Source organism: Pholcus phalangioides, unplaced genomic scaffold (assembly GCF_987345545.1).
Source record: "Pholcus phalangioides strain wild (caught in Gottingen) unplaced genomic scaffold, Ppha-v1.0 ptg000003l_1, whole genome shotgun sequence".
Classification (NCBI taxonomy): domain Eukaryota; kingdom Metazoa; phylum Arthropoda; class Arachnida; order Araneae; family Pholcidae; genus Pholcus; species Pholcus phalangioides.
The window spans coordinates 47,746,793-47,773,967 of NW_028301596.1; the positions used below are offsets into that span (position 1 = coordinate 47,746,793).

At 34.1% G+C, this 27,175-nt stretch overlaps 1 protein-coding gene across 1 annotated transcript in view; it reads right to left on the minus strand.

Moving 5' to 3' along the window:
- Positions 1 to 849: 849 nt before the first annotated feature.
- LOC149088730 (hemocytin-like) overlaps positions 850 to 27,175 on the minus strand; it is a 144,062-nt gene continuing 117,736 nt past the window's right edge. Inside the window, exons 61-73 of the mRNA XM_089249432.1 lie at positions 26,674 to 26,699; positions 25,900 to 26,068; positions 24,532 to 24,636; positions 21,686 to 21,886; positions 18,073 to 18,173; positions 17,756 to 17,878; positions 14,489 to 14,578; positions 13,039 to 13,161; positions 6,681 to 6,767; positions 5,295 to 5,420; positions 3,349 to 3,403; positions 1,220 to 1,372; positions 850 to 1,104 (exon numbers count right to left, since the gene is read on the minus strand). Coding sequence (XP_089105558.1) covers positions 920 to 1,104; positions 1,220 to 1,372; positions 3,349 to 3,403; positions 5,295 to 5,420; positions 6,681 to 6,767; positions 13,039 to 13,161; positions 14,489 to 14,578; positions 17,756 to 17,878; positions 18,073 to 18,173; positions 21,686 to 21,886; positions 24,532 to 24,636; positions 25,900 to 26,068; positions 26,674 to 26,699 — 1,544 coding nt within the window. The 3' untranslated portion in view covers positions 850 to 919. The remainder of the gene's footprint in view (positions 1,105 to 1,219; positions 1,373 to 3,348; positions 3,404 to 5,294; positions 5,421 to 6,680; positions 6,768 to 13,038; positions 13,162 to 14,488; positions 14,579 to 17,755; positions 17,879 to 18,072; positions 18,174 to 21,685; positions 21,887 to 24,531; positions 24,637 to 25,899; positions 26,069 to 26,673; positions 26,700 to 27,175) is intronic.

Genomic DNA, 27,175 nt, shown 5'->3' on the forward strand with positions numbered 1-27,175 from the left:
TCCAAGCAACACCTATAAAAAAATATTTAGGCGCCAGTAATGTGTATTCGTACATGTATTAAGCATGGTATCGATTATTGACTGCAGTGGTGGCGTCATAAAACTTCAATATAAAATTTGCTCAAATATTTTTGTTTAAATGCTTTACTCTAAGCATTTTTCTTGTAATTTATTCATATAAATGATTATTATTGAAAAAATAAATTTCTGTATCCAATACACACCATATAATTTTTTAAAGCATTGATTTTAACTCTCGTTTATTTTATTTTCACAATACTATACTTTAGCGGATGATGAACCAGAAATCTCCTTTCTATGTATTTCTTGGGCCTCTGAAAATGAGATTCAAAATTATAATTTTTTTTTAAATTTTAGCAACAAATCAAAAGTGAAATTTTCATGAAACAAAAACGTGATGAATTTAAATTAACGCTCTTTCCTATTTTGCTTATTTATCCCATTTACTAGAGGGAACAAAATTTGAGAAATCCTGATTGTTACTTCAGATTTTATATCTAAGATTATCTTTCGGTACTTTCTGATGGCCGATCTCGCACAAGCACGCTGCTTTATAATGCTCGTAATGGTGACCTGGCATGCCAAATAATTTTGGGGAATAGGGTACAAAGTATGAATAATTTGCAGACCGGCTGACAGCAAAAAGAGAGGTAATAAATTTAGAGACAGTACTTTTTTAGATCTGGAATTATGTAGCTGCTATACATGATTGGGCAAAACTTTTTGCAGACCAACAGAAAGTTCCAACGAACCAGTCAAAGAACACACGTATAACATTCCTGAATATAAATTTACCATACAGAAAAAACAATGTAAATACTACAGATATACAAAGTAAATAAAATTTTTATTTGAAGTATGCCTTTTTATACAGCAGTTTTGAGAGAGCTTGCGCCACTCAGTATGGTGGTGGTGATTCAAATGTACCCCTTGCTTCTCTTCCACAGGAAGAACATAAACAAGCTTTGGGTTGATTGTAACGTTTTTTCAACTTAGTTCCGTCCTCACAGTCTAGTAAAATATCACGGCTCTCTCCGATCACTGGTAAACAGCACTTGCAAGCATTCTCAAAATTATCCAGTACTGGAAATAAATTTATAAAGTTGAGGTTATAAAATATCAATCACAATGGGAAGAAAAAAAATATGTACTTTATTTTCCCGATTTGTTGACAGGCACAAAAAAACTGGTAACTTACACGTTACATACGAGAGAGCAGTCTCACACTGTCCGGAACATTTTGTCAAGTTTATCACTGGATCTTTATTACTGCATAAACCATGGATGTAATTTGAGATTTGAAAAAAATTCAGCGTTTCTTCTGGTGGTACATTTGCAACATTGCAAGTGTCTGAAAGTTTTAAAAACCAAACATTCTGAGACATATTTCTTTAAATTATAAATTACAATGAAATTTACTATAAAATTGTATTATATTCTGTACAATCGCATTCAAGGGGATGTATAATTGTGAATAGTCTACCTTGTGCTCCAAAACAAACTTCATGGACAAAGTCTAATATTGTGAAAAGGGAAATTTTTCTCAATAACATTTTACATTTGGGGTGGCTACGCTGTGCCACAATCAAAATTATTTTTAATGCACAAGACACGTTACGGATTTTAACACTCAGATTATACGTCCTGTTTTTACAGGACATGAGCATTTTCTTTGTTCCTGCGAAGTATTGTTCGACTGTCCTCTATTAGTTATACCATCCTACTATTTCCATAAAAATTTTCAGTTTGTCACAAATTTGATTATTGTAATGTAGATTATGTATATACTCCTATCGGTAGAGGTTCATTTTACCTACACTATGTCGGATACAGACACCAGAACCTGAGGACTCAGGATGCTTCAATAAACTTTGTAAGAGGGCTTAGCTGTCCTTTCCCCCCCCCCCCCAAGACTTCATGGATATGCAATGAATGTCCCCCCATGTATAGAGATGTGAGGTGAGAATATTCTGCTGGATGTAAAAATTGGAGAATAATCATTTTTCTTTTAAATAATTTAATTTTTTTTATTAATTTTGTTTATATTGTGAAGTATAAATCAGTTTTCATTGCCTGAAACATTTACAACAAAACAATTTTTAGTATAATCACCCCCAATAACTTTAGTTTGAAAATATTCAATATTTTCAAACTAAAGTTATTAATTAGTGCAAAACCACCATTCATAAGAAAAAGATTTTTTAAATTGAAAAATTGAATTTTTCTTTAATTTTTGAAAAAGCATTTGCATGCCACCCCCTTTCCCATTTTACATCCTACATTTTCAATAAAAAGTAATTAGAAATTAATTAAGGGTATATATCAATGGGCACAGGTTTTTCTTTGCCATGGTACTCTGCATCCTCCCTTTAAATTCATTGCATGTCTTGTATCACTATGCATTGATGAAGAAACAAGTTTTTTAACATATTGCACTAGCAGTGGTGTCTTAACACATGGCCTGGGGCACCTCAAGGCCCATAAGATAATATCTGGTTAAGATTTTCAAGATTAAGCAAGTGAATTGGTAGGAAAGCATTTCTAGTCAAGTGGGAGCCCATGATGCTGCTAAGACGGTCCTGTGCACAAGTAAATCATTCTGTCTTCTGTGATGAGAAAAACAAAATTTTGCGGATTATTCTGCTTCTGGATGCAAACAAATTAATTAATACTTTCCAAGTGGTTTGCACAAAACCATCCACTGTAGGATTCTTAACCCACCCCAGGCCTCAGAGACCTAGTCTCTTTGAAATATCGTTATAAAAGAAACATCTTTAAAATGAAATGTATCGTTTCCAGAGTAGCTGAATTGAAGATTATCCTCAATCAAATGAGTTTTTTTCATCGCAAAATTTTGACATCCTTCTCCTTGGGATAAAAAATTGATTCCTTGGGTCACATAGGCCTGGAACAAGCATCTGAGTTTCATTTTAATACACTGGGATTGTTGCTTGTGCAGTCAAAATAATGCTAATTCAACTTATGAACAAGAAATAAAATTTTTACAGCTGTTACTGAAAAAAGTAACTTCCATTGATGAAGAAAGGATTAAAATGAAGATTTTTCCAAAATGAAACAGAATAATGATCACAACGTCACCATCTGTAATCAAAATGGAATCTGATCAAGACAATACTATTTTTTTTTCCTCAAAGAGATGGGTTTGTTTATTATGAAAAATAGCATAAGGCAAATAGAAAAATATTTGGGGCTTATCACACAGGTCGTTATAATGAAACAGTCGCAATAACGCTGATGGGTTGTTACGTTGAGCGTCGATTGTATCATAATATTGTATAAAAATAGGGAAATGATTATTGAACTTACCTATCAATATCTCGCAGTGGAAACAACATCCGTCAGCACCCAAAACCAAATGTTTCTATATTATATACAAAAAAAGTTATGAAATAGAACTGCTATTTTATTCCAATCAATTTTATGTAATTAACAAAGAGCCTGTAAGACCTGTGTAGTGTTAAAAGTATTTCAGAAAATGCTCTGACTACATGCATCATCATTTAATCAATTTTTTGTTTTGTTTATACTCAATTTCTATGAAACCAATTTGCACTAATGTTTTTTTTAATGTGAAACCTAATTCGTAAAGGTAGGCTTTGACCTTTGAAGAGTGAACACATACCCGTTTCCCATCTCAGAGAAAGTAAAGGTAGATTACAGCTTTTTTTTTTAATTTCAATTAAAATCAAAGCTGTGTTTAGTATCCGAGCATGAATAATGAAATCAGAATCAAGTTTGTTTTAAATCCAGTATTAAACGTGGTGCTTTGCAATTGCACGCTCGAATTCATTGAGACTATGTATTTATAAATTTGCTAGATAAGACTTATATGGGAAATATTGACATTAGTTCAGCGAAGGATTAGTGTTGCATTTGTGAGGCCTCAGTGTAGTAGCTGATAGGTTATCCCGAACTTAATGAAGCATACGCAAGTCTAGTTGCTGCATAAAAATCTGATAGATTTTGAATTTGACCCATGTATTATTGTTTAAATTTTTTTCTTGAAACTGGCCAAACTGTGAAGCTAACACAGCTGCCAACTTCGAAGAATGAGAATTCGGGAGGTTTTCGCGTGGATCCAAATTCCGTACAAAAATAAATGTAAAAGGGATCTTTTAAAACATTTTAAGGATTTTTCATTAGTAAAAAGAAAATTTTAGGGATATTTTCCAGATGCAAAAACAGTGACACAGTGCAAATCATGGCCAACCAGTAGATGTTAAAGTCCTTTTGTTAAATTACCTCTCAAAAATCAAATCTGCAAACCAAAAAATAAGCAAATACACGTGATCGTGCCAGTTTCAGATTTCAAATGGCAGGATTGACGCTTGTTGATTGGAAAATTTTGTGGTTTCTCCACAAAAAATGAAGTTTATTTTAGTGATTTGACAAATTTATTAAATTCTTGAAGAAAATTTTTTTCCCTAAATGTAGAGATCTTTTTACAATCACGGGTGAAATTTTGGAGATAAAGGAATTTTTCAGGAGTCTGGGATATACAGCAGAAATTCAGGAGCCTCCCGAAAAATCCAAGAGACGTGGCAGCTATGAGCTAATATACAAGGTATGACCAGTAAATAGGATGAATCACATCTTTCAAAAATGTGAACAGCCCAATGTGAGTTGCCACATGAGCATTACGTTCTTCCCTATGTTACCTAACAATCTGCACTTGTTTTTAAAAATTTCTTTGCAGTTGTTTGCTCATGCGGTAGCCATAATGTAATAGTTGTTAGTGCATTGTGTAATGGAACATAGAATCAATATGAAATTGTGTTTCAAATTGGATAAAACTAATGGTTATTACTTCCCCACAAAATGTGTATAGAGATAAAGCTGTATCTAGATAGTATTTCAGTAGTTCACAAGCTTCCGTGAAGTTCATGAAAGCATAGAAGAAGAGCATTGCTGTGGGAGACTGGTGACTAGCAGAACAGTAAAAATTGTTGACAGAATCCAGCAGTTATATAACTGTCTACTAATGTGGAAGGGGTTCGAAATCCTGAAAAAACTGAAATTACAAAAAAAAAGGTATTATTTTGGACCTTTTTCCAAGAACAAAAAATTCCCCTTAAGAAACTTGGTTTTTTCCAAGACTAGATTTTTTTCCTGATTTGTCAAGCTTAGCTATAGACCACTGTTCCTTACAATCTGCTTTGCCAATCAAAATTATTGTGATTTTTATGCTTAAATCAAAAATTCAATACATCAAGTTCATTAACATAATTTGATTAATGCAGATTTACGCTTACCTCTGGACATTTCTCAGGAACAGGCGGACAACTTTTCTTTTTGTAGACAATATAAGCTGTATCATCTGACGAAATACATTCAGCAGTGGAGCAATGGTCTGACAATGATTGCCATGCAGTACCAGTCTTAATTAAAAAAAAAAAATGTGTAAAAGGCATCAATAATTAATAAATTATTTTAAAATACTTCAACAATATTCATATTAACTTGTGGTATAGAATTAATTTGAATTAAAATCTAATGTCAATAAATAGCATATTCACACGCATAATTTGGCATGTTGGAAAACCATGTATTTGCCAGTATGCCGGATAAATCTAACTTTTTCTCGGAATGTACCCTTCTTTTGTGCAAGGTAGTTCTTTCTTTGTTGAAGGAAAAAAATCTAAATTTATTATTCAAAGTACCACTCCTGTGGCTATTTCGCGTATCAACTCTATACGGCTTGACTGATGCATACTTCGCAAACATGATTTCTGCATATGGGAATCCCCCCACCCCATCAGAGTAAATTAATTAGATATAAGAACGTTAAAACTTAATCTACTAATTCAATAAAAATTGAATTTTGCAAGGAATATTTTCCAGCACAGACATGTGGCATTTAAAGTATATCTACAAAGAAGTATGCATATTAACATAATTTTTCTCGATGTGCTAACAGCGAAAACGTTTTCATAACAATGTTTCGATTTTTTAATTTTAAAAATAATTTGTTTCATTTGTATTTTTTTGCGAAAATTCACCAACAGAAAATAAAAAGAATATATGCATTAACTTTCTGATGAAGTCATAAACGTTATTCCAATTTAATCATTTTTGTTCCACCATAGTAATTTTTTGCACACGAGGTCTAATTAGATCGGGACCTTAAATTTACCACCAATTCCGAATGGCAGCATTCAACGTTTCTGCATTTTTATATTCACAGAGAGGTTGGTGCGCTAACCCCTCGGTGTGGGACTCCCTAGGGCAGCAATCTTCTTCTGTGGCATTGCCATTGATTGCCAATCATTGCCATTTCTGTTGTACCCATGTCAAGAAAGTTTCTGACTGGAAAGAATCCGGTATCGACACATCTAAACATCCTTTAGTACTTTAGGCAAGTATCTTATTGACCTGGGCTATCATGTCCAGTTTAATTATTGATAAAATGAAAAGTTCCCGTCAAACAATAAACAAACCTTGCTTTGACCAACTGATCCAAAACAAACTGATGTTCCTTGATTTTCCCAGCATTGGAATATGGTATAAAATACTGTGTGTGATTGACAATTTAAAGAAAATAATTCTTAAAACATTTTTATTATACAAAAGCAAATTAAAAACTAAATTTGAAGGGGAGATTTTCCAAATCATATTGGAACAACTGCTTGAACGCTTACCTGGTGTATGGTGCCATTTTCTTCACATGCAATAGGTTTACAAGACCCACAGCAATTTGGTGGCTCTGGATCAACATAAACAGCATACTAGGTTGAAACAAATATATATATATATATGTAAGTACTGTATACACTTTATATTTGTACATGCAAAAATTAATATGCATCCGAAGAAGAAAAATCAAGCTATTTGTAGCAAATTTACGTAAAATCACTAATTTTTTTTTATTTAATGTGATCACTAGAGCCCTGATTATCTGCACCAAAAAAGTGGCAAAATATGCAAATACGCATTGAAAAATGCAAAAAAAGCACTTAAAATGCAAAATGTGCCCAAAGTACAAAATGTGTAGTAAAGTACAAATGTGCCAAAATATGCATTAAATACTCCAGAATATGCACTAGAAATGTTGAAAAAGTCAAAAATTCTGAAGTATGTACAAAAAATGAGAAAATATGCATTAAAAAAATTGCCATGCAAAAAAAAGCAGACGTGTTTTTAAAATGCATCTTTTCTATTTCTTAGTGCATATGTAGAAATGAATTACCAATGGGTTTGATAATACAATTGAATAATCAACGTAGATTAACCCAAAATTGCAAAAAGAACCACGGCTATACACATTTCGGAACTATATGAAGTTCCTTCATCAGTAGCAGAAACAAAGAAGAAAGAAAAATATTGTAACTCCCGCTATATATCTACTCTATAATATGAAATCACAAACTCGAAAAGGGCCTTTGCTAAGCAACCGAGTAACGGAAGTGGGTGAAGTTTTTGAGTGACGGAAATCTGTTACGTTTTTGTGTTACGGAAGTCGGTTACGATTTTGGGTCAAGTATTCATTTAACTCTAGCACATATTGGGGCTCATTTGACCCATCGGGACCATGTTATGTGCATGTACCGAGAGCCTTCCATATCCTACAGCAGGGCTCTTAGGCTGGAATTTAGATGGCGAGCCCCCAAACCAGCTTTTCAGGGCCCCTCTGTGGTTAATTTATAGTGTGAAAAATCAAAAAGTGATAAGAATCGTTCTGGTCCTGTCAGCCCTGCCCTTGTGGTGGGGGGGGGGGGTCATGCCGAGAGGTATGTATATGTATAATATACATATAACAACAGTCGTCCCAACACACAGGGTCGGGGTACCCGGGGGGAATTGTACGTATACCTTCATGGGAAAGTTAAAAGTTTTCATTTCCAGGGGCCCTTGATGGATCTCATTGTTTTCTTGCTGTTTTAATGTTGAAAAATTTGCGATAGCGGAAGCACAAGATATATCCAGTCTGGGGGCTCCAAAAAATTTGTGAATTCGGTCACGGGTAGTTGCGTGGGTGGTCCTGGATTTTATTCGTTGGTAAAACGAATACAAATGAAAATTTTTCATGGCATTCGCACCGGGGGATGACCGACTAGCTTCCAAGTTGGGGCCCCATGTTTACAGGTTTCATTTTGGGGACCCTGGATGAATCTCATTCTTTTCTGTTGTAGAATTTGCAAGAGCGGATGCCCGAGATCAAGCCAGTCTGGGGCCCCACTAAAAGTATGCGAATTGGTGTCCCGGGTAATTGGTTGGGGGCCCTGGATTTTATTCGTTGGTAAAACGAATACAAATGAAAATGTTTCACGGCAATTGCAGTGGGGGATAACCGACAAGCTTCCAAGTCGGAGCCCCATGTGTACAGGTTTCATTTTGGGGGCCCTGGATGAATTTCATTCTTTTCTGTTGTAGAATTTGCAACAGCGGATGCCAGAGATCAAGCCAGTCTGGGGCCCCACTAAAAGTATGCGAATTGGTGTCCCGGGTAATTGGTTGGGAGCCCTGGATTTTATTCGTTGGTAAAACGAATACAAATGAAAATGTTTCACGGCAATCGCAGCGGGGGATGACCGACAAGCTTCCAAGTCGGAGGCCCCATGTTTACAGGTTTCATTTTGGGGGCCCTGGATGTATCTAATTATTTTCTGTTGCAGAATTTGCAACAGCGGATGCCCGAGATAAAGACAATCTGGGGCCCCACTAAAAGTATGCGAATACAACGGGCAACTGATTGGGGGCCCTAGCTTTTATTCATTGGTAAAACGAATACAAATGAAAATTTTTCATGCCACTCGCGGGGGGGGGGGGGTGACCGACAAGCTTCCAAGTCGGGGGCCCCCATGTTTACAGGTTTCATTTTGGGGCTCTGGATGAATCTGATTCTTTTTGTTTTTTAACATTATACAATTTGCAACAGCAGAAGACCGAGATAAACCCAGTCTGGATTCACCACTAAAAATCTGCGTATTCTGTTCCCGCTACTGGATGTGGGGCCCTGGATTTTATTCGTTGCAAAATTGAAAAAAATGAAAAATTTTCATGGCCCCTTACAGGGGGTATGTCCGACAAGCTTCCAGGTCAGTGCTCAAGGGAATGTTGATAGGTTCTAATTTGGGGCACCTGGATGTATCTCATTGATTTTTGTTGTTTAACATTGTAAAATTTGCAACACATCGGTAGCCCGAGATACACTATCTACCAATAAGTATTTGGACACCTATTCAAATGACGATATCTGCGGTCCTGAGATACGTCACGCCCTCCGCCTGTATATATCGTGTAGGAAACAACATCGGCATTAGTCGCATGCAAGATGTCGCGCAGTTCGGAGCTCTCTGATTTCGAGAAAGGTATAATTATCGGGTATCACAAAAATGACCGATCCTTAAGGGACATATCTAGCGAGCTGAAGTACCCAAAATCGACAGTGGCCTATGTGATTAAGAAGTGGAAGGTGAGCTGTGATTGTCGGAATTTGCCCCGAGTCGGCAGACCAACGAAACTGGGAGATAGAGACCGACGGGTGCTGTCCAGAGAAATTCAGAAGAACCGCACCCACCCGATGGCCCTCATCCACGAGGAGTTTCAACAGGCATCCGGGAGTATTGTTTCAATGAATACCATCCGTAAGGAAGCACATCTGATTGGTTTTCATGGTTGTGCTGCTGCCCATAAGCCTTTGATCACAAAGTCCAACCGTGTTGCTCGGTTAATGTGGTGCAAAGCACATCGAAATTGGACCGTAGATCAGTGGAAACGGGTTCTTTGGAGCGGCGAATCAAGGTTCACCCTCTACCGTTCATATGGCTGGGTCTGGCGTCTGCCTGGAGAACGTCTCCTGCCAGAATGCATTGGGCCAACAGTCAAGTTAGGCAGAGGTGGAATTATGGTCTGGGGGTGTTTCTCCTGGTATGGACTGGGACCCTTGGTCCCCATTCATGGTAAGCTCCCTTTTTATATATATATATATATATATAGCAGAAACAAAGAAGAAAGAAAAATATTGAAAAAAATCCTTTTATATATATATATATATATATATATAAAAAAAGGATTTTTTTCAATATTTTTCTTTCTTCTTTGTTTCTGCTACTGATGAAGGAACTTCATAATTTTGACGACACTATTTCTAAAAACAATTTAACACTAACATATCTCTAGAAATAGCCTTACAATAAAATGGCTAATATTTGTAAAATACTTTATAAATATGTATTAATTCACTAAATTTCACTTGCAGGAAAAAAAATTGATGTTATGAAAATATTTATTTGAACAATATTATTCATATAAATAATTTATATGAACAATATTTGAAAAATTATAAAAAAATTGTGTGTGTGTGTGAGTGAGCTTAAATAAACCTTCAAAAATATGCACTTAAACTGAAAATTCTTTGATTTTATGTATTATGCATTAATGTTAAAAAAGGCCAAAATATACAAAAGCATATGCATTTGCATATAATCCGGGCTCTAGTGATCACGTATTCCCAAGGGATCAGCATGATCCATCCAGGGAATTTGTTAGTGTTAGTAAACATCCATGCCGAACCAGGATTCGAACCCAGACCTACACAGTGAGAAGTTAGCTCCCTTACCACTCAACTGCCAGGTGGCAAAATAATTTTTTTATGATAGTATTGTTGATTTTTTTTTTCATTTTCTCTCTGCTAATGTTTTTTTTTCCTTTTCCATCATCACCCCCAGAGTGATCCCATGGAATCCTACATTGTATTACTATTATTGTGCCCCCCCCCCCCACATGACGATATTGCCCATTTCAGGAAACACTGGTTTGCATCATGATTTGGGTACAAACTAAACCACAATACAATTTTAAATTTTGTTCTGGGTTTCTTTTTTAATCCCTTACTGCCCCATTTCTCTAAATTCATAACTTGTCTCATGTCAGAGATAGACAATATTATTTTGCATCAATAAGTAGGGTTACCAGATGTCCCCATTTTCTTTTTTTTTGTCATTTTCATTGCCATCATACATTTTGAAAATTTCTCCTTTTTTACTCATTTTGAAGTTTCCAGAATTTTGTTTTTCCTTTCTTGAAAAAATAATAGCAGCATGAAAAATATATTTCGCTATCAGTATGTGTTTTTTTTGCTTCTCTCCCCCCCTCCCCCCCACATTCACAAGCTTTAGCTAATTCTGTCAAAAATTTATAAAAAAAAACAAGAATGAAGTGGGCAGCAGGCACTCAGAAATTATAAAAAATGGTTGGAATGACACTAAATGCCTGTTTCCTTAAAAAAATATCCTCAGCAAGTTAAGAAGCACCTATAATATGTTGTACGCATATTGAAAGTTGTATTGGAAAACTCAACGATTGTTCATTGTTGGTATAGTAGCACCATATATGTAAATACTTAACTGAGTGTGCGTGCGTATGCACCCTCATTTTTTGAAAAATCTCATAACCCTATTATTTTGGTTGAAAACAATCTGTGTTGGTATAGTGGCGCCATCTGTTGTAAACAATGTAGCCAAGAGTGAGCGTGCAATAGTCCCCATTTCTAAGTTTCAGAATCTGGTAACCCTATTGATAAACAAATAGTGGGTGCTTTTATGATTATTTCATGCTTTGTGATAAGAGACACCATTCATACATAATTGTGCTTATAGGGATACAAATGAGTTTAACTCAAAGAACTTAAAATACCGTATATACTCGTGTATAAGCTGACCCCCCCCCCCCCACTTCAGGATCACCAAAACCGCAATAAATTGAAAACCCGTGTATAAGCCGACCCCAAAAAAATCCATGCATTTCAGAGAAAAAAAAATCTTATATTTTCATTCAAAATGAATAGTTTATGGAAATTTACAATTGAAAATGATTCACATTTTTTAATTTATTTCTTCTAAGTCCCCAAGCTCATTGTAATCCATCAGATCATCATAGGGGTGAGGCATCATCACCCTTGTCACTTTCAAAGAGGATGTCATCTTCAGTTCCGTCCATCGCATTGTTGATGCAACACTTTTTGAAGGATCGGATGATAATTTCGGTGGAAACAGAATTCCACGCCTCATGTACCCATTGGCACAAGAGACCAATGTCAAGTTTTTTCAAGACACCACTTTTTTGTAGTTGCTTTATCATCGGAACTCATCCATTCGATCCACAAATTACTCAAATAGTCTTTAAGAGGCTTGTTGATGCTCACATCTAAAGGCTGTACAATCAACATTAGCCACCACCAACCAATGATGTTTTCGATTTCTTTGCCTCGGCTTTGACATTATCAGTTCTGTGGGGTTTGAACATATCCCATACCAATAATGCCGGTTTCTCGAACACTGCTACAAAAATGACTACTGATTGCTGGGGTCGATATTTTCTCATCAAAAACTGACCCGAGTATAAGACGACCCCCCCCCCCCCCCCACTTTCGGAACGAACTTTTCCACAAAACCCGGCTTATACACGAGTATATACAGTAACTCTTACACATGTCCATCTAACTTAAACATGTTTTTCTTTTGTCATTTCACTTTATTCCAATATAATAACTGTCATTTCCCCACTAGAAGATAAAACTTTAGCAAAACATAAAAATTATTAATCATGATTCTTTAAGGTATTGAAAAACACGTGAAATCTGAGAAAACAAAATTTTTTTAGTTCTGGGCATCTGAATGAGAGGAGTGGGCAAAATAGAAAACACATTACTTATATTCAAGAATTAAAAAAAACTAGTGAAGTCTTCGTTTTTCAAACCAGGGCAAAAATTCCAAATTGAAATGCATATTTGAAGAAAAAAAATTGTTAAAAGATGTAAAATACTGAAAAGTTCTATATTATATTTACGAACTGAAACGATCATGGCAAAAAATTCATGAAACAAGAACCTAATAAACTGATAATGTTTTTCCACTATTCCTTATTTTCTATGAGTTATGCTCTGATGCAATCCTTTCCATATCCAACAAATATTAATATAATTCTCAGTAAACACACAAAAGTGATAGGGACCATTACTTATATAATATTTTGTGAGAAGTGAAAAAAAATGTTTACCTCAGGACACGAGTGGTCACATACAACACTCCTTTCCATTATGGACACCTCACCATTAGAAGTTTCTATACAACGGAATGTTTTGCAAGAGTCGCCATCAGATGAAGGCCATTCTTGTCCAGCCTAGAAAAATTCAGATAATTTTAGCTTTTTTTTTAAATTATGAAAGAAAAATTATTTACAAATACTGATAGATTTTTACACAGTTGAGCAAGTTGTTTATGAAATTCTAAGGAATGGAAAAAGTTGTTGGCAGGGCTGTCTTAGTATCATCATAACCCTTTAGCAAACTAAGTTTTCTAAGCGACCTCCTTCCATGACTAGAAGTGCCTGCCTACCAATTTACATACTTACTCTAATTGTAGCCAGGTCTCATAATTACGAACGCCCCCCCCCCCCAAGCCCACACACCGAGACAGAATTGGTTTTTGATCATGATTTTTCCAAAAAAAAAAAAAAAAAAGATTTGCAACTCCCATTCATCTACACAAGATTTGTTATCTTCAAAAAAATACTTTTTTAGGAAATTAGTTTGAAATGTCAATTTTTTTTACAATCTCTATTCTTCTCTTTCTTTCAAAAAAGAAGTTGCAGATAATAAATACACTGTGGTTTCAGATGTAGGTATCATTGGCAGATGCGGTCCACATCTGCAGTAAGAAATACAGTTTTTTTGGTACTGAACAGATTGGCCCTGAAACCTACTGATATTATACAAGGGGGAAGATATATAACACATCAAAACAAAGTTTTCTAGCTAGTCAACTCAGGGTTGTAACTGAGTTGTGCAGCTGGAAAAATTGTGAAGTAATATGAAGGTTTACAGTTTAACAATGGAATGATGGGAACCAAGTTCATTAGTCCAGGAGTAGCTGCACAAAGTATAATCCAAGAGTGTTTTCACATCAACAAATAAAGGACATTGCACCCTCTTGTAGATTCTTGGTAAGGAGTTATTTTTTTTGCTGCAACAATGATTCTCATGACAAGTTCTTCCATACTTGATATGCTAGTCAGTTAACTACTTTTACCGAATTGCAACATTGTTTTTATAGCAAGAGTTCTTTATCTTTATATATGGTACAGAGCTGCCTTAGGGGGTGTGGGGCAGGTGCAGTCACACCAGGACTGCACATTTTGCTACGCCCCCTGCACTTACAGTAATGATAATTTCTTTAATAAATTCTAAATTTTCATTAATTCTGGAATTCTGCACTTTTATCATTTTTTGAATTCTAAACTTTTGTAAACTAAATGCTTGAAAGGCATGGAAATAATTCTAAAATTTTAATTACTAAAATATGCAAGACTTGAAACATATTTTTCTTTAAAGAGTTTCAATTAATTTCATTCATTCTATGTTTAAAAAACTAACACTGACTATAGACTATATACCTATACCTCTGTAAGATCTGCAATGATAAGGAATGGGCGTTATTAAACTTCTTACCGAGTAAAAAGTCCCATGATCGATGCAAGCAACTTTTTTATACTGTGGGCAGCATGTGTTTGGAATGGAAAAACTTTCTCTGTGATATAACTAGAAAAATGGAAATAGCACGCATCAAAATCATGGAAAAATCAAAATACAAAAATAGTCAAATTAGAAGCATCACTATGTCATAGCTGCCAAGTCTCCCGAATTTTTCGGGAATCTCCCGAATTTTAGCTTCATCGCTCGACCTCCCGAAAAGTTCTTAAATCTCCCGAATTTTTACGAAAATCACAAAAATCCATAATTGTCCCTAAAAATTCCCTACTTCATTAAAAAAAATCCCCGCTTATGAAAACAATCCCTAAGGAATTTCTTGTGGGGCATGAAGCCTCTTTTTTTCCCCTTTCGAAATCACGTCGTAAATGGGGAAATTCCCTTTTTAAGGAAGTTTTACAAACCCTCTGATGGTAACAAGAAAGTTTGTCTTATCGTGCAGGGAAATGGCTTAGCAGCCAATAGTCCTGGATAATAATTGGATAAGATTATAATGACGCGCATATGGTCAAAATTTCTTTTGTTGAAGTTACGTACGTGCGATATAACAAAGCATGAATACTGATAAGCAAAAACATATTTAATCAATTTTAAAGATGCTTATACCCCGATGAATTTCCTTTCATCAAACGTTCCAGAAGAGGGCCGGCTTTTCCTTTTTGTACAAATTGTGTTACGGACATAAACATCAGTCATGGTGGAAAGAGTGACATCATCACTCATGTGAAATGACAAAAAAGAGAAGCAAGTGTCACAAAAAGTCAGTGTTCTTCAAAAATTGACGGTGTTTTCCTTCATCTTCCAATGATTTTGGGGTCATTCGCGCAGAATGTTTGTTCACAGCGTTTCTGATTGAACACAATATTTATTTTTACATCATTGAAGTTTTGGCCTCCAATTTCACTACTTTTTTGCGTAGGAATTTTATTCCCAAGGGTTTAGCTTCTATGTGTGTAAAATCCCTATTTTAATTTGACTTCAGTTTTTGAGTAGGGATTTTATTCCCTACGCTTTAACTTTTATGTTTGGAAAATCCCTATTGTATTTATTAGGGAGTGGTTTCAGCATAAAATACGGGTTTGCGCGAAAATCTCCCGAATTTTCATTTTCAAAAGTTGGCAGCTATGCTATGTCTATGATAAACACAGAAAATATTTCATAGTTGAAAACATAATTTATATGCTTGATTATGGGAGTTAAATTTTTCTTAATAAAACTAGTAATAAGAGAGAAACAATTTTTTACTAAAATACTACCAACTTGCACACAAATATACAATTTAAAAAAAAGCTCTAAATGCACAAGAAAGATTATTTAATTCACTAAAGCTTGAGAGCTTCAAAAACGTTGAAGTCAACAGTGTTCTTAGATTTTACTATACAGGCTGTTCCAAATTGTTTGTCCAAGGACTATTTTTGCAACTGTTGACTTTAGAAAAATACTTCCAAAACTTCAAAAAGTTGCAGGTGACGTGTGGTTACTTAAAATGTAATAAATTTTCTGACGAGTCATATAGATAAAAAAATAGACAAACAAATTTTTTATGCAGACCCCCTGGAAGCTAAAACTTCCAATCAGTAAAGTGTGAATCCTGCTTTGAGAAATCATCTACAAAAATTCCATATTTTTAAAGGCAATATTCGTGGAGTTATTTTGCTTATAAGTTTTCAACATTTATGACCAATGGTTGAGGACCTGGGTTAACAAATTGCAAAAATGTAAACCATAAGTTTGAAAAATGTAAGTTTCATTGTAACTAAAAAAATAAAATCACTTCACACTTCAATAATTTTAATAATAAAGCCTTTCCAGTTAAGATGTTTCACAATGAAACCATCTTTTCATTTGAGTTTTTCACGTGACCGGTGGTTTGTGGGTAAAACCACCAAAGATTCCTGCCTTTGCTTCTAGTATCTTAGCCAAAAAAAAAAAAAAAATTTACAACAGATTTTTCTACAGTATTATTTCACTTCATGGTCCTCAAAAGGTTGAATAATCACTTCTTTTATAACTTTGTCCAGGACAAGGGGGGGGGGGTGACACAGAGAGATGAAAAAAGCCTCTTCATTTTTGAAAAATACCCAATAAAATAATCTAAATGAAATAAAAACCAATAGTTTGATTCAATTCCATTTGAGTACTAAAAAAAGAATATTTAAGCCAATTCAAACCTGTAAACACAATGTTAAGTGGCAGAAATATTTGTTTTTTAAGCAATTTTTCATCTTTAATATCTTGATAAATTTTATATTTGAAAATATGAAGTTTTTGTAAGAGACTTCTCAGAGCAAGATTCATATTTTATGAACACATTTGCAAAGATAGTAAATCAATGAGCCACTCTGAGAGAAACACATTCTTTTTCTTTCAATTATTGTGTCTGTACATCTGTTAAACATAAACATATACGTTTACCTTTAGCCAATTTGGACAAATTTCACAACGAATACACTATCATGTAGCCATAGATGCAATATTTAGAACCTCCAATATACACAGAGACTTTCAGAAGTACTACAATGTTCCCTAGAGTATGTGACTCAATGGTGGTCCACACACATCCAGTAAGAAAATATAGCATGACCAACTGGTGGGTCGCGATGTCACAAACGTTTAAATTGGTGGTTTCAGCAAAGCAAGTTTTTCATAAGAATTAATTTTTCTATTAGACTAAAGGCATTTTAAGCAACTGCACATGATTTGAAAAACCTTTATATGTGAAGTATTTTTCTAAAGTCTATGGTTACACAAATATGCGTTATGAAACAATTTGGGACAGTCTGTACGTAAAATAAACTTAGCACGATAGAGTTCTTTCTCTCTCAGTGATGTTGCATCAGGATAAAGCATAAAATTAGCAATGGTATATCAAGGTTCTTTTAACATTAATTGTCCTATTTTTCAGGAGGGACAGTAAAAAAATGAAGGTATAAACTGAGTGACAATACAAAAAGCACAGTTCCAACTTGTGAAAGTTGTCTTGTATGAGTGTATGCTTGGCATAATTATTTTTATAACGTTTGCTGTTGATGGCACATTTGCTTTCAGTATTTCTTTCCTACCTATAAAAAATCTCACTAGGGCATATTGAATACTCTTTCCCCCCTTTGTTTCTCATACTTTTCATTATAATTACTCTTCCTTATGTGTGCGTGTGTGACTGTGTTAGAATTATATATCGCTGAATTTATATTTAAAACATAAGACAATGGGATAAATCTGCATTACATCAGAATCCGGAAATTGATCAGGTTCCATGCAATGCTCGATTATACAGCTGTCAACCAGTTGATCATCTTTTACGACACAAGTGCATTCCCGACATAGTCCATCAGTCCAAGAAGATCCAGGCTAATAATAACAAAAATAATTAAGGCAATTAGTATTGATCAGAATGAAATAGAAACTATAAGAAACTTGTATTTACACAAAACAAAAAGTCAGAAAAGGGTATTCTGAAAGTGCAAAAAAAAAAAGTTATGAAAGACCAGAAGCGAAAATAAAACAAGACATGAGAAACTAATATTACCAAAAAAATATTTCACCTTGTATTCGTTATAATAAAATTGGTCTTCAAATAAAGGTTCTTCTGTGCCATTTACGACATCAAATTTGTGCATGTATAGACAAATATCTGTTTTTAGAACTGGAAAAATAATAAAATTATGAAATCAAGATACAGTGTGTGGAATGAAGATAATAACATCTCGTTACAAACTGACAAATTTAGAAATTTATTTAGTTACAAACTGACAATCTTAGTGTTTCTAAAATTCCATTTTCTTCGAGTATGTTGATTGTATATCAGGAAATAAATGTCAGGAAAATTAAATACTGTATTTGTTGGTTCAGTGGAGCCTATTGATAATGAAAACACATGGACCAAAATTTTTGTTTACTATCGGGGAGAGTGTTAATATACAGTGAAATACATTAAGTCCAGTTTTACAGGCTTCAAAAGTGTCAGTTACAGGGAAGTGTCTGCTATGGGGGGGTTCTACTATATATAAAAATCACATTTTTTTCAGAGCTGGAAAATAAGGTATCTCACACACATATATAAGAGTGATTGATTTAACCAATATATGATTGAACTTCGAAAAATATGATCAATGAAGAGAAGCTGCATCTTATATATGATGAATAATACCATAATTATTTAATATTATGGCTTTTTATTTACAAAAATATTACTTCAAATCTGGATTCCATTATTTGGACTCGAAGAAAATAAGAATATATATTAATTCCCTATTAAAAATGATGTGGATCAACCTCAAGCTCTCTTGGGTTTTGTTCAAAGTGTATGTGCACTTTATTTATGATTCAAGAAAGTATTAAGGAAATATTAAGGAAAGGAAAGTATTAAGGAATGGAAGAGATTGGTTGTCATGTTTTTATAGAAATGATGTCAATTTTTTATGCCATCTATAAATCTCTAAAAAGATTTTTAGAGATGTTTTTTTCAATTTTTTAAAAATATTTATGTCTATTCTGATTTCTCAGGAAAAAGCTGCAGATCATATCCAGCATTATATAATCCACACTCTGAGGCATAAATACGAGCCGGTCTTCCATTTGGAAAAGTCTCTCAGCAGAGAGTAGGCAGACCTTCAACACGATACTTAAATAACATGTAAATTCAGGCATTTGCTATTTTCATTTTCCAATATTGAAAGCAGGCAGTAGCACTAGTGTAACACAAAATAAAAACATAACTCTGACACCATAAAAATGTTAAAGTCCTGCGTGTGGGCACACACAACCCTTACAGCATGTATCAATTTGTTAAAAATTCCCCAGAAGAATGGTTTTGAGATGCATGTATAGTTAAGTGGTATATCCCAGCTGAGCCTCATGTCGTTTTTTGCTGCTGCGGTAGTCTAGTGGTCACAGTGACGAACTCACTTTGCGAGGAACCAGGTTCAGCCGCTGCCACAGCTGGTGGTTGGCTAAAGTTGGTTTTTTGTGGTTCTTCCAAGTTCGAAGTGTGAATGCAAGCCGATCTCCCAACTGAAAAGTCTCGCCACAGAGAGCAACAGGCCAACAACAGTACAAACATTCAAACATCACACTTCACTCAGAATTTGTAATATAAATGGCACCACTAACAAAATTCACACACACAACACTATATACACACCCAGACTGTTAGATACTCACACTTCCGGCACAACTCAATTGGTAGTAAATTGCCCATGGCAATAAACTGGTGTTGTGCTCAGTTTTCAAGAAAGGTTAAATAGTGGTACATAATCTTATATGTTTAGTGTTTATAAGAAATCATAATAAATATTTTAATTTCTTATATAAATGCTAAGAAACATTCCTATGTTTTTCTTTTCACATTGCAAAGAGTGGAGACTGAAATTTCAGTCCAATTTTTCTTCTGACTGGGATATGAAATTTGTAGAGTGTGGAATCCTGTCTTACATTTTTAAAACGAGGGAAAAGAAATGTGTGTCCCCAATCTTTTTTTTTTTCTTCCCTTTTCTTTATCTAATTAAAATTGGTAAACTATAAAATAGGGGAGGGGGACCAAAACCGAGATGAGAGTGATGACAGTGTTTCAATATCACACTATTATTATACTAACAAAAACTTTTGTTACAGCTGAAAATCACTCACATAAGAAAAGTGGTAACATATTGCATAATCTATGGATTATATGATGGAAAATAAAGTAGTTAAAGCATTGGTCATATTTATGAAGGCAAAAGTTGATTAAATTGAATTCTACAGTTCATAGCTGATTATTTGAATGGTTAATGGAGATAGATGTAGTGACCCAGTAGCTCTTAAACCACTTCGCATGAAGACAGGAGAAGGGGAAAGTTAGTGTATTAAATGAAAGTGCGTTCAGTTTGTGTAAGAGCCTAGCTAGAACATTAGCACTCAACAATCTGAGGAGTTTGGGAGAATCTCTGATGTAACAGCTTGGCTTCCAGGTTATATGTTTGGTTCCCAGCATTTACTTCTTTGCTTATTTTATTTAACTTTCACAAGAATGAAGATCAACAATAATGACTTATATGTAGACATCAATTATGTAATTTTTAAAAGCCATAACAGCGTAATGACCATATTTTCTATGAAATTTAACAATAACAAAGTATACATATACCTTCATCAACTATAAAATTTGTCATTTAAATTGCGCATAAAATGTTCTGAAAAAGCAAGCTTGTATGAAAATTCAACCTTTGCCTTCCTTCAAAATACAGTCAATTTTAGTTATAATGATGCTTCAGTTATAACATCAATGATTGGTGGTCCTCACTGATTCTCATAGAGAACAATGTTAATGAACTTGGCTTATTATGGCAATGAAAGCGTAATGACTTTGCATACTGTATAACAACACATTTTTTGTTGCTGTTGCATTCACTTTTATGGTGTTTCCCTCAAGAGAAATTTCTAGAATTTCTCTGTTCTATTTCTATGTTTGTCTGTTATTCTATTGATACCTAGAAATTTTAAAAAAAATATTTATTACATGTTTGATGCTCCGACTCACTGTTTGTTATGATTTGTGTAAGGGACATTTCTGTAATTTTAACTTTGACTTTTTTTCCCCCATGAAAATGCCCCATTTTTTCAATTATTTCATAATGCATATGACTATATATTTATTTATTTATTTATTACATATATGTGTGCCATATTTAACTTTTTTTTTCTCCGAATACATTGTAATTCACAGCAGATGTGCTGAGGTTGTTTTCCTGTTAGAGGATGTTTATAAGCAGTAATTAACAATTTTGCTAACAATGTGTAACATTTTTGGTGGGAATCACCAATTTACTGTGCATATGATCCAAATTTTTTTTATTTCACTTGATAAAGTGCGGTCACCTGAATCATAATTTAAACTTTATATACCCAACTACATTTCATAGCATCCAATCACATTTTTCATATTTTAAAGATTCATACAATATCAACCTCAGTTGTGACAATATCTTATACAAATACAACGCCACAACAGGCAAAATGCCCAACGAGGTGGCTGAGAAAAAGATGCCCATCTTATTTATAATGATAGAATCGCACGGAATCTTCAATATAAGTATAACCAAGTTTGACTATAGTAAAAAGTTTTGATGTGTCATTTTTGTTTTCTAAAAAAAAAAACAAAGATGTGGTCATGAATCTCACTGCAAGAATATTTGCTGCAACATTTTCCTTCAAAAACTGCCAATTTGTAACCAGGACTACACGTCGGAGGTGGAGGACAGTCTTCAGGGTAACACCTTGCTATGTACTGTTGACAACAGCCCATGGGTTCCAGGATATGTCTCTCTCCTTCTTCTTTAACAGTTGGTTTCACTACAGGTGGGCAAAGTTCAGGCTTACATTCTGAAATGATATGAATAATATATCAAACAGTTTACAGTAATTGCTATAAGGGTAAACTGGGTTCAATATGAAGTTTTTTTAGGCAACACTTTTTGTAAAAATAAATTTAGTCTTGTCTCTCTCTCTCTCTCTATTTTAGATGAAATAAATTTGTCCTGGATAGCATTTGTTTTCCTATTTTTTGGAATGAGTTTACAGGGTAGGCAAAAGATCAATGACCCATTTTAAAAATTAAAAAAAAATCAACCAATTGATGAAACCAAATGATTATAATTGCATGAAAATGATTATAATTTTTTCTTTGAATAAAATTTAAAAAATAGTTAGTAATTTTACTCACAGATGATACTGTACCATAGGAACCTGAATAGCACACAAAATGTGACAAAAGCATTGCATAATTAATGATTATTATACTTCTTGTAACCAGGAACGTCTTAAGAGCATCATGAGCCCCCGGGCCCAAGTGATTTTTCTAAGACCCTACCCGGAAAAATCTCAAACATTCGAACCAGTTCTCATTTTTGTGAGGCCTACGAGCCATGCCCGGGTGGATCCATGAGTTAAGATGGCACTGCCCACAACTTAGAGCAACCATATTTCAATATGAGCACCCTTTGTAACTTGGGCTACATCTAAAGGACATTTAATTTTTCATCCCAGGTGTCTGTATCTATTGTAGAATAGTCTCCATCACTCCCCCCCCCCCCCCATGATTCTTGTCTTCAGTTACTCAATGTGGGTTACAAATTGTCGTGAGGCGTAAAAATTGTCATTGACATATCTCCTTCCCCCTCCCTTCCCCAAGCAAAATCAAGGAAGGTGAAATCGTGAGACTGAGGTGGTATGAAACTTTTTGAACTGTAGTAACAGATTTTGCTCAAAAATGAAAACCTACGTAGTTCACTCTTTCAGTGGGTGGGCCATTCCTAGAATGACAGTGTCAGAAAGCGATATTCTCAGATTGCATTCCATCATGCATAGCAACTAGATACAGACAAACATTCCAGAATGCAAAACATCTCGTTTCTGGATTCTGAAAAATAAGGTTAGAGAATGCAGTTGATCTGTTGCGCCAACTACACTATCTATGTTGCTTTTTACGTTTTATGTCAAGGTTTTTATGGTACAGCACAGTTGGTGTTGAAATTATGAATTGTTTTTCAATTTTTTTTAAAAAAAGCTCTACCCAATGATAAGTATTTTAGTGCAAAGTGTTCTTTTTTTATGTCAATTTTTTTTTTAATTTTTGAAATGTATCACACATCATAGGTTTTCACCCACTTTGTACATGTAAATAGTATGAGACAAAAAAAATGTCAGACAAGGCTGTATAATAGTGAGAATAATTCTAAACATCCAAATATTTAATACATACTGTCTATAACAACACATCATAAAATCACCATGAACAAACAAAACAATATAATGAGATGTAATGCTTTACAACAGTTTCCCAAACTTTTCGTTCCATTGTCCCCTTCTTCAAAATTTTTCTTCTCATCACCCCCTCCCCAACTCAAGTCAACCCATAGGAACCGGTACTAAACCCTAAGGTTCTCTCACCCCCCGGACCCTACCATCACTCCACCGGGGACGATATTGCCTGCCAAAAAATACTGCTCACTATAATGAATGTGAATGGATGAAAGACAAATATCACGTATGAAGATTACAACATACCATGTATAATCAAGGCTTGTTTTCATGAACCAATACAGACATTAAAACAGGGGTGGTGGCCAACTTTTTTTTCCAAGTCGTACCACAATCCAGATTTTATATGTGCGTGTCATGTAATGATTTTAACATGTAGACCATACAGACCATCCCCTTTTTACGGGACACAAGCATTCTCCCGGTCTCTGCAAAAAATTTGTTTGGATGTCCTTATTTTCATAAAAATGTTCAGTTTATCCCACTTTCAGGTTTTGAATTGTTTTTATCTTTTACTAATAAATGGGATTATCGCAATGCAGATTTTGTATGTACATATATCGGTAGAAGGTTATCTTACCTGCACCATGTTGGACATAGGCACCAGAACCTGAGAAATCAGGGTGCTTGCCCCCTTTATAAGAAGGCTTAGCTTCCCCCCCCCCCACCAAGAATTTATGGATACACAATGTAATTGTATTATGCAATGCATGTCCCCCATGTGACATCCAGCAATTATGTCCAAAGATGAAAAATGGAACAGAAATGTATTGAATAGGAAAGTCATCACATAATTGTTATTTTAAGAGTGCCTGCCACACTAAATATAGGTTTGGCAGCCAACAAGACCCATCATTCATAAGCAAATGATTATTTAATAGAGTTGAGAGAATTTTTCTTTGATTGAAAAAATGAATAGAATTTCTTTAATTTTTGAAAAGGTGTAGTGTCCCACTCTTGATACCATGACGTGCCACTTATGGCATGCATGCCACGGGTTGGTCACTCCTGCATTAAAAATTAGTTTGAAAAATTGGAAGTCTGTAAATAGCAAAGACGTTTAAAAGAATAATACATTGTTTAGGACCAGGAAATCAGTCCCTAAAAACTTGCAATTTGTAAAATCAAACATCAAATGTACAGGAAAATAATAAAAATTTATACATTTGATTCTCTAGGGCAAAAAAAATGAGAGTGAGATTCATTACCACATTTATAAACGGGACAATCCTCTTTCAATATCATTACAGTTGATTCACCAGGCTGACACTCTGGCAGAGGCGATTCAGGACAACTTATTATTGGCCCCGGTTCTGAAAACAAAAAGACACATAAATAAAACTTTTTTATAATGAGCTTCAATTATTGGTAAACACAATTTTTTTTAGTTAGAAAAAAAAAACAGGTGGCTCTAATGTGATCATCCAAAACATATCACAGTATTATAGCAAAAAAATAACTTTCTCATTATAATTTATAGTGGTTCTTTATATATTTTGCTAGATTAAACTTCCATTAAATATACCTCTACATTGTGATGATTTATTCATTTTTTTCTTCTTCCTTCGATCGGTCACAAAAACAATAATTTCTAAGTTTTATACAGTAAAACTCTTAAACGATGCTCACGGGACTGCAGAAAAGTATTGTTAACAATACCATTATGTAGGCAACATAGCCAACAACAAAACTACACTTGTTTTATTAATTTAAAACACAGAATAATAAGGATACTAAAATGAAAACATAAGCTCAAGTATCCAAAAATGGGAAAGAAAAAATTAAACATTATTTAGTATTTTTTTCAAGCCACATTCATCGCCTAAACTAGCTAACTTTTAGTTATTCAAGTTTATTTAAACAATGCATTTGTAATTATATTCAAATTTATAGTATAAAGGGGAAAAACTTCACTAAAAAGTAAAATACACCGGAACTTTGGTTTACAAGCATAATTTGTTGTAAATGTGCTCATTAATCTGAAACACTTCCCCATAGGAAATAATGGAAGCTCAAATGAGATTCAGTCTACTATCGCCTTCCCCACACCAGTCACAATTATTTTCAAAGGAAAAAAGAAGGTTAATTTATTTCAAACTATTATAGTTGTACTCAATAAAATATATTTTTGAATTTGGACTTTTATTAAAATAATAAAAAGATCCCAGAAAAATACTTGAGTCTGGGCCGTTAAGTTTTTAGAATGAGACAGGCTTGCCAAGAGAGAGAAAACAAACCGTCAGCTTTTTAGTTGTGATCATGTGATACTTGATGGAGAAGGTGAATTCGCAAAATTTCATATAAGGTATAAAATGCTCTGAAGGAATGTTTACAAGCATGGTTAAGTAGTAGTAGTCTGGTATATGCAATGTTCATATTAAGAAAAATATCTCATTTATCAAGCCAAAATATATTAAAAATGCGCAAAATGTTTACTTGTATTATAAGACATTGCCCGTATATCAAGTCAAAATTTGTTTAAAATTCGTCTTGCGAATCATTTGTAAATCTAAGTGTTTTACTGCATTAAACTTTTAGAAAACTTTAAAGACTGAAATGCAAAACAAAAATCTCACTGCATCTATAAACTGCACAACACGAATCTTCACTCTGTGGTATAATATCCAAGACATCAGTTTCTAGGCATACTGGAGGTTGAGGACACTCTGTTATTGAACATACAACCGAAATATTGAATGTACATTCACATCTTTTACAAGGCCCTTCATACCATATATTTCCAGCCTGATTTAATAAAAAAAGATGATGAAAAAGAAACGCAATATAATAATATATTATATATTATATAATGAATTCATATATTATTAGATATAAGTATTGGATTGAAGAAATTAATAATGAAACAATAGCATGTGCCATAAGATTTCTTCCAAAAAACACAATACTGGTATAGAGAAAATTATGGAAGTAAATTTGCCAGAAAGAGGAAAAGAAATTAGATAATGATTAACAAATAAAAAAAGTTATTTTTGGTGGTCATTCTCATCAAAATTTCAGAGTGAGAAATATTCATACTTTTTAATTGTAGCCAAAAGTGCCTATATTTGGGACAGCTTTAAACATTGCACTGAAAAATCAACCCCTCAATGAAACTCATTTAAATAAAAAAAGACATAACAATAACGGTGATTAGAAACTAGAAAGCAATTCCACTACACAGAAACAATTAATTACAGTAATACCACACTGTAATGGTGTAATAAAATTACAATCAATAAAACTTTAATATAAGTGAATGAACTACTTAAACTTATTTATAAATTTGCATTTAATTAAAAAAAAATAACTGGACAATACAGGAAATGAACTAATGTGTATAAAGAACTCACAACATGGCCATCATCATCACAAGTTTCTATAAAAAAGTAAGAGAAAAGTTACAATTTAAAAAATCACAGTTTCTATAGAAAATAGATTTAACAAACATGAATTTATTATTGATCACAATAAAACCCTGAAATTGCCCCAAGAATGTCTTTAAATATATATTAAAATTTGAATCATTAGAATTATGAGAGCTTTATTAATTTTCTTCTACAACAGGGCATTGAACGTGCACACAAGAGACAATCAGATTGTGACTGACGGTTTGGAGATAATTCTTAAAAAGCTCCATTCGCATGTGCAAATATTGCGGTAGCATTGAGAGTGCTAGCACCCGCTTGATGACTTTTTTCCTTTGTAAGGAAGGAAATGAAGAGCAGTCATTGGTGAAAATTCTTGAAGCAGGTTTTAAACCCGCTTTTATATTTCCCATGTGAATGGGACTAAAGATTGTCTCAACCAGTGATTCCTGAACAGGGTGCTGGGAGATCAGTCAGGAGTCCTGAG